A 15,423-nucleotide genomic window follows, 5' to 3' on the forward strand; every position below is an offset into this window, starting at 1 on the left:
AGCACCTCCTGGGAGATACTGAAGGGATGCTGCAGCCAAACAAAATTTATTTTCACGATAAATTATAAAGATAATTACTTTACGCTTCGGGGGTCGAACTCGTAACTTATTACACACAGTCGTACAATAGCAATTGAGCTTATCCAGTGGAAATCTATACACACTCTATGGAAAACATATCCTTAATCTAACACACATGGGGTGTGAATTTCAAATGGGTCTACATGAATGGGAGAGTCCATTTGAAATCTACACTTCCTGTGTGGTAGGTTAACGTTATGTCTTCCAAAGAGGTTATGGATTTCAGTTAGAATAGCGTATTCCATAGCAGTTGTTAACTTATGTTAAGATAATATCTGCCATAATGTTTATTCCGTACCTCAATCAAATAGACTTTCATGTCCTCATCTATAATGAAATCCCACCTCATCACTTCGAAAAAGCTTGAACTATATCGGTTGAAAAAGAAGAACGAATTTCAATTTAATTTTACCATTTTACACACACCTTTGCTCTTGACGCAAATCATTCTGTACTTAGTGAATATAAATTTTCGACCAAGCAGTTTTGAAGTTTAAGGCTACTCTTTCATATTTACTGCATACGGTGACTAGACCTCCTTTGGACCTGCATTGTTATGCAGTATATTAATGGAATTCAACGGTCTACATCCATATCCGTTTGTCTTAAGGGTCGCTACTCCGTAAAGTTTGCCAGTACTCTATAATTGACGTCATCTGTCAATCAAACTTGAGCACGGTGTCGTGATGATGACTATTGTTACGTTTGCAACTTCAAACATACAAACCATCTCAAATTTAGGTCTTTATAGTAGGAAACGTTCTTTCCCGAGGCACCATGTCAATAATGCCTGTAAAAGATGCTTTCTTGTAAAAGTACGCTTTCGCCATTTTCTGCTATTCCTTTTCTCCGATCGGCACGAAATAAATCGATCTACTAATTACGCGCTATTAATCAATCAAGGATCGTAGGGAATTTGATTGACAGTGACGTCAGACGCGTCTTCGATTATAACCCTAATCTTTTACCCTTACACAAATCCAAAACCTTACCTTAGCCCTAACCATAACCCCTACTCTAATGCTGGTTTCATACTTTCCTGCTGCTTACCGCTTTGATGAATATTTTGCTTTACTGCGCACTCGCACCAGAAACGCTAGCGGTGACCATCTCGCTGCAGCGTCAAGAAGATATATCGATCATTCCACCGCTTTGCCTAAGCGGCCGCATCGCTGGGAGTTCAATTCAAGTCAACTCGAGTGCGGTGCCGCTCGGACGTATGAGAACATGATACGGTTTTTTTGGCGATGCTGAGCGACAACATTGTCTTTCATCAGCGGCAAGCGGCAGAAAGTATGAAACCAGCATAACTCTCGGACTAGCGAACCCTTTTTATGTTGCTAGCAAACTATACAGCTATATCGGACCGTGTTTTCAAACTAGTGAACCGTATTTTCGGACTACGTATATTACGAACCTGAGGACTAGCGCCTGTACGTTAATTCAAAGGCACTTACGGTATTTTATAGTCAAAAAACAATTGGAAATCAGAATCTCTCATTGGGCTATAATACCATTTGAAAAATATACACCCCATATTGAAGACATGATCTTAATCTCCCATACAGGAAGTGTAGATTTCAATTGGACTCAGCCCTTCAGGGAGCTGATTCGAATAAAGGTCTTCCATAAGGGGTGTATGGATTAAAACGGCAACCATGGTAACATATTTCCTCATACATTTTGTTTAAAAGCAATTTGAAATCACTGAATATCCAATAAAAGTAAATCAATCTATAATTTTCCTAAAATATTTTTTATACCTAACATATTCTAATTTGACAATAACTATAATTTGATAACTTTAAAAATAAAAATAATAACAACAATAATAAATAATAATAATAATAATAATAATAATAATAATAATAATAATAATAATAATAATAATAATAATAATAATAATAATAATAATAGTAATAGTAATACTACTACTACTACTACTACTACTACTACTACTACTACTACTACTACTAATAATAATAATAAATCCGCAGGTTTTCACGCCACCTACAGAACAAAACAAAATGTTTAGCCCTAAATAAAGCTTGTTTTGGAACACCTACTTCATAACGTTTCCAAGTATTTCCCGTTTGTTGTACACTACATCCTGTACTGCATCGAATACTTGCTCTCTGATAGATTGAACTTTAGATTGCTCTACTCCTGAAACCAATGCACAAAATATAGTCGAAGACAGAACATAAGAGACTACGTGTGTTTACGTAACAAGTTTAGTCTCTGTAATCGGAAACTTTCTTTGAAGTCACCATGTCAAGAATGCCTAGAAACTACCGTACTTTTTCGCCATGCTCTGCCATTTCTTTTCTCCGATCAACACCAGGTGAATCAAAATAGGTTTTAAAATACTGATTACTGATTGCTGATCACTATTAAACCAATAATTGCTGATTGGTCAGTAGCGGATTACCGATTGTTCAATCACTGATCACTGATTACTGAATGGTTAGTAGCTGATTACTGATTGGTTAGAAGCTGATTACTGAATGGTTAGTAGCTGTTTACTGATTGGCCAGGAGCTGATTACTAAATGGCTAGTAGCTGATTACTGATTGATCAGGAGCTGATTGCTGAATGGTTAGTAGCTGTTTACTGATTGGCCAGGAGCTGACTACTAAATGGTTAGTAGCTGATTACTGATTGGCCAGGAGCTGATTACTAAATGGTTAGTAGCTAATTACTGATTGGCCAGGAGCTGATTACTAAATGGTTAGTAGCTGATAACTGATTGGTCAGGAGCTGATAACTGAATGGTTAGTAGCTGATTACTGATTGGTCAGGAGCTGATTACTGAATGGTTAGTAGCTGATTACTGATTGGTCAGGAGGTGATTGCTGAATGGTTAGTAGCTCATTACTGATTGGTCAGGAGCTGATTACTGAATGGTTAGTAGCTGATAACTGATTGGTCAGGAGCCGATTACTAAATGGTTAGTAGCTAATTACTGATTGGCCAGGAGCTGATAACGGAATGGTTAGTAGCTGATTACTGATTGGTCAGGAGCTGATTACTGAATGGTTAGAAAGAAGAAAGAAAGAAAGAAAGAAAGAAAGAAAGAAAGAAAGAAAGAAAGAAAGAAAGAAAGAAATAGAAAGAAATTGGACAAAAACAGTAAACAGCGTTACGACTGTCTTATGATAATACCAATAATAACACTAACACTAAAATAATAACAATAATAATAATAACTTAGCCAGTTTAATACTCACCTAGATCTGAGAGCATATGAGCAATCAAAGCTTGCCTTCTTGAATAGCCTGTGTGATCAAAGAATCTTCGCATGGGTTCAAACTGTGAAATATGTTTATTCATGTTTAGCCATTTTATTTGGCAAAAACTGTGGTGTATTTTCCATGTTTGTGAAGTTATAATTCTTGTTACCTAGCTGGGGGGTTTTCAACCCACCGAGCTAGGTACTGTTTTGCTATCCGATCTTTCTTCTTTCTTTCTGGCAATAACTTCAAAATGCTCCTCCTCCTACAGGTTACACCCTACAATTACGTAACTTGCACATATGTATCAGTTATATCCAGTGCCCATAAGGTCTAAACAGAATTGGGGTCAAAGGTCATTAAGGGGGCATTTCCGGTATTTAACCAAATACCTTCAAAATGCTTCTTCTGCCACATATTATATAGTACAATGATGTCATTTGCATATATGCATCGGCTATACCACACGCCTATAACTTGCATACAGAATTTGGGTCAAAGGTCATTAAGGGTTAAAATCTTTCAATTGCATTATCTTTACTTCTGTAAGAGTATGGGGCTCAAACTCGATGACAACAAATTTCATGACCAGGGGAACATTTTGCAGGGGTCAGGTCAAAGGTCACGCAGAGGTCAAATTTTAGAAATGCATTTTCTTGACATCTGTAAGGGGTACGTGGTTCAAATTCGCTGACAACAAACTTAATGACCAGGGGAACATTTTGGAACATTTTGCAGGGGTCAGGTCAAAGGTTATCTGGGGTCAAAACTTATAATTAATAATAGGGGTATGGGGCTCAAACTCAGTGACAACAAATCTCATGACCAGAGGAACAGTCAAAGGTCATACAGAGGTAAAATCTTAGAAATGTATTTTCTGGACATCTGTAAGGGGTATGGGGCTAAACTCTGTGACAACAAACTTCATGACCTGGGGAAAATTGTGAAACATATGCAGGTCAGGTCAAAGGTCAGCTTAGGTCAACTCTTAGAATTGCATTATCTGGACATCTGTAAGAGGTATACACGGCTCAAACTCGTTGACAAAAAACCTCGTGACCAGGGGAACAATTTGGAACATTTTGAAGGGGTCAGGTCAAAGGTCATCTGGGGCTTAATCTTAGAATAGCGTTATCTGGACATCTGTAAGAGGTACATGGGCTCAAACTCGGTGACAACAAACCTGATGACCAGAGGAACATTTTTGGAAAATTTTGCAGGGGTCAGATACCTCCGAAACACCAACATGCCCCAGCTAGGTTTGTGGTCTATGACCACTATTTGCCACTAGTTTTGTACTGTATTGATAACACCTTAATATTCCTCCCATGAGTAACTTAACATTAACCGTACCAAATATCAAAAAACCTTTATTCATGGAGCATATGTAAGCGCGGACTCCACGTGATGCGATTGAGTCATCAAGCAAACAGTCATATAAGGACACGCTAATCTTGGTCAGCCAAGAGAGACCCCTGTGGCCATGTCAGGAACACGAGGGAAGTGAAAACCGCACCCAAGAAATTAAGTTTTCTTCTTTCTTTCTTTTCTTTCTTTCTTTCTTTCTTTCTTTTTCTTTTTTTTTTTTCTTTCTTTCTTTTTTCTTTCTTTCTTTCTTGTCTGTCTTTCTTTCTTTCTTTCTTTTCTTTTTTCTTTCTTTCTTTCTTTCTTTCTTTCTTTTTTTCTTTCTTTTTTTTTTTTTTTTTTTCTTTCTTTCTTTCTGTCTTTCTTTTTTTCTTTCTTTCTTTATGTCTGTCTTTCATTCTTTCTTTCTTTCTTTCTCGCCAAAAAAGGCCTGGGCTTTAACACATCACGCGTTTTGTAAAAAAGAGCAAAATTTTATCCGTTTACGCCTTATACTTACTTCAAACAAATTATTTGATCCTTTCTTTCTTTCTTTCTTTCTTTCTTTCTTTCTTTCTTTCTTTCTTTCTTTCTTTCTTTCTTTCTTTCTTTCTTTCTTTCTTTCTTTCTTTTCTTTCTTTCTTTCTTTCTTTCTTTCTTTCTTTCTTTCTTTCTTTCTTTCTTTCTTTCTTTCTTTCTTTCTTTCTTTTTCTTTCTTTCTTTCTTTCTTTCTTTCTTTCTTTCTTTCTTTCTTTCTTTCTTTCTTTCTTTCTTTCTTTCTTTCTTTCTTTCTTTCTTTCTTTTCTTTCTTTCTTTCTCGATAAAAAAGGCCTGGGCTTTAACACATCACGCGTGTTGTAGAAAAGAGCAAAAATTTATCCGTTTAAGCCTTATACTTACTTCGAACATATTATTTGATCCTGAATTGGTTATGAACGTCTCAAAATCACTATAATTTACGGGATGATATGGTTTGTTTGCGATCCTGACCATCCATCCATTGTCTAATGTATACACCCTCAACGGCGAAACGGAAGTGATAATCACCATGACTCCCAAGCTGATCACGTGACCATAAAGGAGAAACTGATTGTGAATAAATGTTTGAATAATTCCTTCACTGTCAAGGTCAATCTCTGGAAGAAATAATATAAATTATAATTAACTATAATTAACTACTAGATGATAAAAGTTGTTTTCCGTAAAGTGTCGGATGCGAGCCGTTAGACCAATAGACCTATAAAATAAACGCCGTGTCGGACAAAAGTCTTTGAACATGGCAAAGGTTCTAAGTCAGCAAAAACATCTAAATCCAGCGATGCTGATGTCTTCATCAGTGCTTGGGCCCCAGTACTGTAAAGTATAAATACTCGGAGACTCGTTTCTGATAGAAAACATTAGCACAAACATGTTTTTCTAACCCGAGCAGACGAGCTACTTCTGCAGTTGATGATGTAATCAGCGTACGGCGCTCAAGCACTGATGAAGACCTCGGCATCGCTGGATACATATGTTTTTGCTGACTTTGAACCTTTCGTTCGTAAGCCAAAAGGGGAGGGTAAGCAATTTTGGTATATCGATTAATATATACGAGTATATATCACATTCATAATACAAGGAGATTTACAATACTGTAAAGTATAAATACTTGGAGACTCGTTTCTGATAGAAAACATTAGCACAAACTTGTTTTTCTAAGAGCAGACGAGCCACTTCTGCAGTTGATGATACAGCGAGGGCGTTAGGGTTAATGCAGTTGCGTAGTATTATAGCAGACTATGGTTAAATATAGGAGTAACTCTGTTGTCTTTTAGGCAGAACGCCTATCTTTTCATAGTTTATGTCTATTTACCGTGTGTGGCCTTCACAGTAACGTTCCTGTGCAATGACTTTTTCTCGACCCATACCTGCTCCTTCTCAAGATTTTTGGTTTTGCTTACCTATCAAGGATACATACAAAAACTGTGCATGATTATCAATAATTAGTTGGTCAAATGTGACAGGTCATTGTGCTATTGTTGTTATTTTTTGACGTGATGAGTGTCAAGTTCGGATTTTTTTGGTTGAGAAAAATTATTTGACACAATAATTGTCCGCAAATAGGATATTAAGATTATGCAAATATGATTTTAGAATCGGGTTTTATATACATGTAGAATAACAGCGTCGATTATGTATCCGATCCTGAAGAAGTTTGATTAACCTCATATAGGCAATTAGGCATACTCAGTAAATTTTGTCTTCATGGGCTAAGTAGACACGTGATGGAAGTACAGGGTGTCACATAATTATTTATACCGGAAAATTTGTATTTTTAGGTATGAAGAGCATTACTATTGGTTATATTGTTTTAAATTCTACAATGTACATATATTTAGCTTTCATAAGAATTTTAGATTTTAGAAATTGGACGTTTCTAATAGATGTTACAGATATTGCGTAAAAATGGTGCATTCAGAGTTTTGACCAAACTCCCTATTTGGAAAATCTGTAAAATTACTAACCGTCAGCACAAAGTCAGTTGGAAAATGTTATGCAGTATATTTGTTGTGTCCTGTTCTTGCTTGTACTAAATAGTCGATATCTAGCGATTATTTATGATGTTACGAAGCAATCCTTTTGACAAATTTGTTACGCTTGAGTGACCTTAAACTATTTTTTCTTGAAGACACTCATTGTGGTGTGTGAGTTTCATCATTTGAAATGCCGGCAGAGATGGATTTTTCATAAAAGTCTAGAGAAGGTTCGTCCTTAGTGTCACAGCGTGTATTTATGCCTACAGTATATCGGCAAACTCACAGCTACGTAACGGAGAAGATTAAAATCTACTGCGGAGGATCCTTGAGGAAGTTATATCCTTTGTAATAATGACATTTTTTGGGTAAGAATTGTGGTAAAAATCACATAAAAAGTATGTTTTTCAACCTAAATATCGGAAGTCATCTGGAAATGTTTCACTAAATACGGTATCATATCAAGAATTATTCAGCGTTGTAAGCTCTAAGCCAAATTTGGTGCATTTTCTATACATGAATGAAGGATTCCGCCAATATATTGCACAGCGCGGCTGAACGATGGTGATAAAGGATCCATGTGTTATGATGCCTTTGCGGTGTAAATTACACACATGCAGTTTTCGTCCGTGTTCAGTAATAGGAATGTCACACCAAAATTTAATGCCCTATGGTAACATTAATGTAACGATGTATGCGGCAAATCGTAAAATACATTTTAAGATTAAGCGCTGTATTCGTCGGGCGGAAAGAATTGTGTCCGTGTAGAACGTGTCATTAAAGGCAACACTTACTTCCTTTATAAAATTCTTCCTATCATCTGGCATCTTGTATGTCTTTGGTATGTATTTGCTGACAGGTGACGCAGTGTTGAGGGTAGATTTAACGCATATGCTTCCTATTCCTGGAAAATGATTGATCTGAAAAATAAAATTCATACATTTAGGAGTATCCATGTGTACCTGGGTGGAGTGAAGCTATTGGGAATAGAGCTATCTTGCTCAAGGACGCAACACACTGGCCGTGGTGGGGCTCGAACGCGCAGCCTTTCGATTATGAAGCTCGCGCTCTAACCATTGGGCCACCGTGCTTCCCTAGTACCTGTGGCACATAAAGCGGCCTGACTTTCCGATTTTATCTTTCATTTTTGTAAGTAGAGCACTCTTCTCTCTTCATTTTTTGTCAGGCGCACACTCCGCCTCACCTGCATCACCCCCTTCCCTACCCCGCTAATTACGCTACTGCGGGTGCCCCAAGACAGAGGATGTCTCTTACCTGTGTTTCCACTGACGACTATAATAATACTCTCGGTTTTATACATACCTTTACATTGTTTTTCGGATTGATTAAGAGTCGCACTATTTTGTAATTATGAAAGGGGTAAGTATGAGTCCATAAAATATCACAATGGTCTGGTTTAGTCTCTTCGTATGATCGGTGTGTACGAAACCCTAGTCTTGAAAACGTATCCATTGCTAGCTGAATGCCGGGTTTGTATCGTTTCTGAGAATAGTAAAATACAAAGAATCAGAGAGCGCTATATGCAGTGATCAAAACCAATAAATGGTAGAGCTATTGAAACATACCCGGCATGGATGACCACGATGCCATTTTTGTGATCACCATCAACACTCTAAAAACTGATAACAGTGGCATCCAGGCTCTGAGAGATGGACATCAACTTGTATTGGATAACAAAGGGAAGGCACAATTACTCAAAACCCAATTCCACTCTGTCTTCACTGAGGAACCTCCTGGTGTTGTACCGGTACCACCATCTTTGGACATCCCAAAGATCCCTAAGATAGAGATTAGGGAGGAAGGTTTTTGGAGGCTATTAAATGATCTCAATCCCAACAAAGCAGCTGGACATGATGGCATAACGCCATGGATAGACCCTGCTCTCAACATAATCTTTGCATCATCTTTGGAAACAGGAATACTCCCCAAGGGTTGGTTCCAAGCTAACATCAGCCCCATCTTCAAAGGAAGGAAACAAATCTCATCCTTTGAATTATAGACCGGTCAGTCTCACACCCATATGTTGTAAACTCATGGAACATATTGTGCATTCTACAGTTATGAATAATCTCGACCAACACTATCTCCTCTGCCAGGAACCAGATGGATTCCGGAAACGTCATTCTCGTGAGTCACAGCTTATTAACACCATGCATGAATTGACCTCCGCTGCTGATTACTACAAGCAAACAGACACAATTATCATGGATTTTGAAGAAAAAACAACTTTTCGAGAAAGTTCCACAATCAACATCTGGGTCAGAGAGGTCGAAATCTGCACTAATCCATATATGTGATGCGAAATGCGAAATTTCAAGCACCACACAGAAAAAGAAAAAAATTGAAGAGGTACTGCGGTGCACATCTTTGGAGTTGACATGGATTGCTTAGAGGTGAGATAAATCTTTCTTTAGCGAACTATATTATGAAACGCTAAAAAGTTAATTCCAAAAAAAAGCTCACGGGCGAAGTTGGGGCCTATAAAAATTAAAAATATTACACTAAAAGACACAATTTCTAATTATAACACCAGATATTTTTAAACAGGTAGGCCTATATCCAAATCTAGGTGCCATGTTTTATCCGACATTACTGAAAATAAAATAAAATAATCGTTTTTTTATATGACCGAGAAAATTAATTGCAAAGCAAAAAGGTGTATTTCTGAATTATGCTGATTTCAACATGTATCGATCAACAATAGAGGATGGTCACTGGCATACTGAGTGTCTTATATAATAGCAAGTCCACCACGATTGTTTGATGTATATAGAATTGGCTTCATTATTAAGTAAATGCAAACTATAGATGGCGCTATTTATCCTAAATCATATTATATTCATTTGCAAGGTTAGGTGATCAATACTGTCTTTAAAACAGATGGAATAGGAGAAACAAGCAGCAAAGAAATTTTATAAACATATTTCATCACAAAATAAGATAAATTGTTTGTATTAAAAGCTTGAAAGAGTACTAATTTCCAGTAGCTAAATAGCGCCACCAATTTTGTCATAAATAGATACATTTTATATTCGAAAAGCTTTAAAAAATGCTGTAAAAGTGAAATAATTTTGTAAAAGATGGGAAATTTAAAGTTGAATATGAGTCAAAAGCATCTGTTAACATTAGCATGCTATCGCTTTTAGCTGTTTATAAGCCCAAATTTAGGTTGTACATGATGTTTTGTTTGAAAAACTAATAAATGATCACATCAAACAGCCGTGCCACACAATCATACCTCTTCATTCGGTGATATTGCTAAGAAGACTATCGGTCGACGAAGTACCGTGCATGGGAACGTTGAGTGAACAACTACGCAGTGACTCTCTTCGGATTCCAGGCCATACAAAAAGTACAGTTGCATAGAAATTGCGATTGCAAGTGTACAAATCACACCTTGTCGAGCCATCTTATACTTCATCTTGTCAAGCTGCGAAAAGTTGCAATAAACATGAGAAATAAACAGATACTTATCGACCATGGAGTTCAAATGAAGCGCCTAAAGCAGGTGTCACAATTTAAAAAAATTAGTAGAATTGGGTGTTCTGCTTATATATTAATTAAACCTAACACGTATAAAGTCGCTGGCCTGGCAAGCAACTCGGTACGTATAGATCATTTTGGGACAACCTGTATATGGCATAGGGACCGTGTGAATGTTGTAGCAGCATAGGGCGATTCAATAATTGTATTGCTATGGTAGGTAATCCGAATATTACATCACTTCTATGGCGAATAAACAGTAACTGTTAATAAAAATTCCTTTAAAAAGGAATAGGGCGAGCAAATGAGGAAGTGTCAAGATAAAGGTGTAGTTATTTTAATGTTTGAACTGTTTCTATAATTCGCATCGATCATAATGAGTATGTTTTTACGTGCCTCAAATGACAAGGACTATGATCTTGCAATGAGACTGTACAGTGTATGGACAGTGTAGCCTATTTGTCCGAATCATTTTGATTATTTGATTCTGACCATGTGATTAAAACAGGCTTTCAGATTGGTGAGCTATTGTGTACCAATTGATAAGGCCGGGCACGTAGTAAAAATGCACTGGACAGCCAATTTACTGGCAAAAGGTGGGGCCAAATAAATCTTAGTTGATTCTTGAACACGATTTAAGCAGGAACCTTCAGGCAGAATCTGAATACATATTATCCTGTAACGTTCACTTAGCCTAACAGTCAATGAACGTAGCACTTGTTCAGTGCCTGTATGGGACTATGACAACCCCTCTCTGACATTACAAAATCCACCAGCTGCGCGCCTCGCTTCTCGGCGCTACGCGCCTCGATCCCAGCCGAGGAACTAGGGCTAGTTCTAAATGAACGTTCATTGTTAGCATAATAAGTAGCTTTGGGTATCCTACTATGATGTTTATGAAAAAAAAGGTGTTTACAAACTAATAATATATGTTATACATATACATCTACTTGACTTGCTAATACACTGAAAGTCTAATAGAAATGAAGGATAAAGAACAATTACAGAACATTTATTGTTCATTAAAGTAGCTATGGGTATACAATGTTTACAAGAAAAGAGCGTTAATGTTTTGTACATGAAGTTAACGTCTTTGATACAATCGAAAATTTGACTAGAGATTTACAATTTGATGACATCCAAAAGAATTTAGTATTTAAGAATTTAAACAAATTACAGAACTTTCATTTGTTGACATACTAGCAATTGTTAACAATGTTGAAAATCATGTTCATAAGCGTAACATCCTCTATACATCTATTTCTTAATGTTCATAAACGTATAAGGCCAAATAAAAAAATAAACATGTTTCATGTCCCTCCCGCTTCCTTTTTTGAGGTTTCTTCAATTTTATTTTTATTTTTTGAAATTCAGTTATAACTTTTCAAAAATATGTCTAGGAAGTAGAGATCCTCTCTATAGCCTTGCTTATACAGGGTGTAACAATAAAATGTATACAATTGCATTTCGACTTGTCAGGAAAAAACTAAAAGAGTTATGGCACAAATGATATATGCAATTCAAATTATGCAATATAAATCGCGTTATTTTTGCATCACGCATGACCTCGACAACCGAGCACACGGCTCGTTTCTACTGCGCGGATTACACGCTTTGACCCGGCATGATCCACCTCAAGAGGTGGATCACGAAAGGCGAGCACATGACCCGGCATGACACGGCAACCGATTACCCAGATCGTTTCTACTGGGCTTGTTACCCGCCATGACCCGGCACGGCGCGGGATTTGGCCATCAGTAGAAACACGCAGATAGACAGTTAATATTTTTATAATATCATATCATGTGGACCAGATTTTATCATTATGTATTGCTTGGTACTTACCGATAGTCAACGTCCGTTGTTTATGCAAAGTGTAATAACAAATCCGACTAAAGATCTTATATGTAACAGTATACTAGGATCCACAACATGTTCATCTATTAGGGCACAGTTCTTTAACCCCAATACATTTGTACATTCATTGAATGACCTTAGAAAATTTGGGTACAAAAACTTAAACTCTGCAACTTGAGGTCAAATTTTGCACTATGGGTGTTTCATTGAGGTTATTGAACTATGCCATTGAGATGAGGGCATTGTGGTCCATAGTGTGACGTGTTATACTGTCACGGTCATTTAAATTGGAATGATATGCATGATATGCCACGTCTGTATTGAAGACAATAGTGCCCTATTCAATAATAAAACCTTGACCTCGTTACTTGCGGGTCAGCAACAATATCTCGCAACCACAACACCCGGGCACCACAGATATTTGTGTCGACACCATGTATAGAGTGCACAACTTATAAGTTCCCCTAATACTTTTTGAAATAAATCGAAAATTATTTAACGAAATGTAAAATTGTAAAAAGATATGAGTAACCCTATCTGTTTTACAAATCTTGACCAATGTGTAGTGTCACACATGATTGCGTTCGGTCACAATGGTTCATTATGTAAAAAAATAGGCAGTTTTAAAAGTTGCACCTGAGTCCATAGGAGTCAAATTTCAAACAATACAGTATGTCAGGCCTGTTCATGAGTTTGTAATGGGAATAACACTTAACGTCTAAGATGTGCAGTAGGAAATGTGTCCTCCTACACTGTTAACAAGTGCATTGCAACGTCAGCGCATGCTGTCTACGAAAGTCCGGATCCGTTGTTGGTTTCAGCCAGATTTACTATTGATATCTTCTGACGAACAGACGTGACACATCAACGAGGTGCTCTCGGCTGATTTTTTACTTCTCCTGTCACCTGAAATTTTGTTTTCAATTTTCGAATTGCATTAGGCACAACTCCCATACGACGAGCAATCTCTTTCACTGGTACATTTTTATCCAGCAAACATATTGCTCGACCGCGAAGGAAATCGGACAAACGTGGCATGATTAAAAGTGATGAACTGGCGATGTATGGTCTTTTCTCACTGCAGTACATATCCTGCCTAATTCAGCCATTTATCATTTAAAAAGAAAAGATTTAAAAAACTGCTTTGCTTTTGAAAACCAAAGATTGAGTTTTTCTTTAACAAACACATGAATATTCCTGGCCTACTGTATTGTTTGAGAGTTGACTCCTATGGACTCAGATGTAACTTTTAACACTGTTAAAAACGGTATTTTCTTTTACATAATAACCCATTGTGACTGAATGCAATGATGTGTGAGGCTATAATTTGGTCCACATGTGTAAAACAAATACGGCTACCGATACCCTTTTACATGGTTGCATTTCGTCAAGTATTTTTTCAATTTATTCTAAAAAGTATGTAGTGGGGAACTTATAAGTTGTGCACTCTATATTATAAAGATTTTTTCCCTGCAACTTAATACTCAGTTGGTGAGCGACGGGCGATTGGTATTTGACCGACGCAGATAAACATGATAAAGAAAGTTGCATAGTGTCTGGATAGCTCTATATAGTGCATTGTTTTATAGACTTGTGATTTAATATTCTATAGAGCACCTGGATCTGATTTTAATTCTCAAACAGTTGAATATATCACAATTTTAATGTACGATTTAAAAATCGTTATGTATAAAATGCAGTAAACTATCTGCGTATATAACGACAACAGCAATCGCCTATTTGTGTATTGAATTTCCAGTTAGTGTATTGAAAACAAAACCTGGATTTTACACGATAACAAATTGAATTGTCTTGTAATGGCAACACGATATGGGGTACTGAGCAGGCGCAAATCGTAAAAACGTGTAGAATAGAATATCGTGTAAATGGTATGCTTAGCCTGAGTCGCTCGGCCTATCTCGAACAAAATCGCCATGCGTAGCTTTTGAAAAACGAGAGGATTCGCCGTACTATCACGGCAATTTTTGACACGAAGATATAGGGATGATGACCTTGTGGGGCACACTCCCCTACGCCATACATAAATTCGCCTGGCCCCATTTCCAAAAGATGGACTTTTCAAAGAAGGAAATTAGTTTGGCAGAGGAACTCATGGCACACATTGGCGCTATCATGGCTATAGAACTAATGCCAGTATGGTATAGCCCCGAAAAAAAAGAAGAATCCTCCTATTTTTGAAACGCTGATCAAATAGATTTTGGTATATAAAAACATTGAATCGTTAGCTTTAATAAACTGAACTAAAATGTTTCAATCGCTCACAACTTGTGACGATTTTAGATTATATTTGCTTTCCGAAACCATGTATATTGCTGTAAAGAACGACGCATACACTAGTGATATTGCATATTGAACAATATTATGAACAGCTTACATCATGCATGTTGTGTTTTAGTTCATAATCCTAGACGATGGATATAGTTGGAAAAGACTTTTAAAGAACGACGCATATTATATTGTACATTACAGCTGCATATGCATCAAGTTTCCTAAACCATGAATATTGCTGTAAAAGAGTTTAAAAGAGCGACGCATACACTAGTGATATTGCATATTGAACAATATTATGAACAGCCTACTTCATGCATGTTGTGTTTTAGTTCATAATCCTAGACGACGGATATAAACTGAGCTCAAAAAGAAACTTATAATTTTTCACAAGGTCATATCTTGAAATCCTATCTATCAAATTCTACCAAAATGTTTACTTCAATACTCTACTCTTAACACATGTCAGTAACCAAGCAGTTATCCAACTGACACAACAGCAAAATGCACTGACATGGAACAGCTTCCTGGAACACATTCACAGCCCAGCCCTGTTTCATGAAAAAATGTATGAAAAGCAGAAAGCAGCACCGTTTTATCAT

General features: G+C 36.9%; 1 protein-coding gene and 1 long non-coding RNA gene across 2 annotated transcripts; both read right to left on the reverse strand.

The window, feature by feature from the left end:
• Positions 1-378: 378 nt before the first annotated feature.
• Positions 379-3,387, reverse strand: LOC140167373 (uncharacterized). The gene is made up of 3 exons (XR_011861053.1): positions 3,312-3,387; positions 2,148-2,247; positions 379-449 (listed from the first exon to the last, which is right to left on the reverse strand). It is a non-coding gene; the product is annotated as an uncharacterized lncRNA (long non-coding RNA).
• A 926-nt stretch (positions 3,388-4,313) lies between these two features.
• On the reverse strand, positions 4,314-10,617 carry LOC140167865 (probable tubulin polyglutamylase ttll-15). Its single transcript, XM_072191156.1, has 6 exons — positions 10,431-10,617; positions 8,495-8,674; positions 7,966-8,091; positions 6,511-6,598; positions 5,559-5,794; positions 4,314-4,325 (listed from the first exon to the last, which is right to left on the reverse strand). Exons 1-6 carry the CDS (start codon positions 10,611-10,613, stop codon positions 4,314-4,316), a joined length of 825 nt encoding a protein of 274 aa, XP_072047257.1. The 5' UTR covers positions 10,614-10,617.
• Positions 10,618-15,423: the final 4,806 nt, after the last annotated feature.

This window comes from Amphiura filiformis, chromosome 13 (genome assembly GCF_039555335.1).
Source record: "Amphiura filiformis chromosome 13, Afil_fr2py, whole genome shotgun sequence".
NCBI classification, from domain to species: domain Eukaryota; kingdom Metazoa; phylum Echinodermata; class Ophiuroidea; order Amphilepidida; family Amphiuridae; genus Amphiura; species Amphiura filiformis.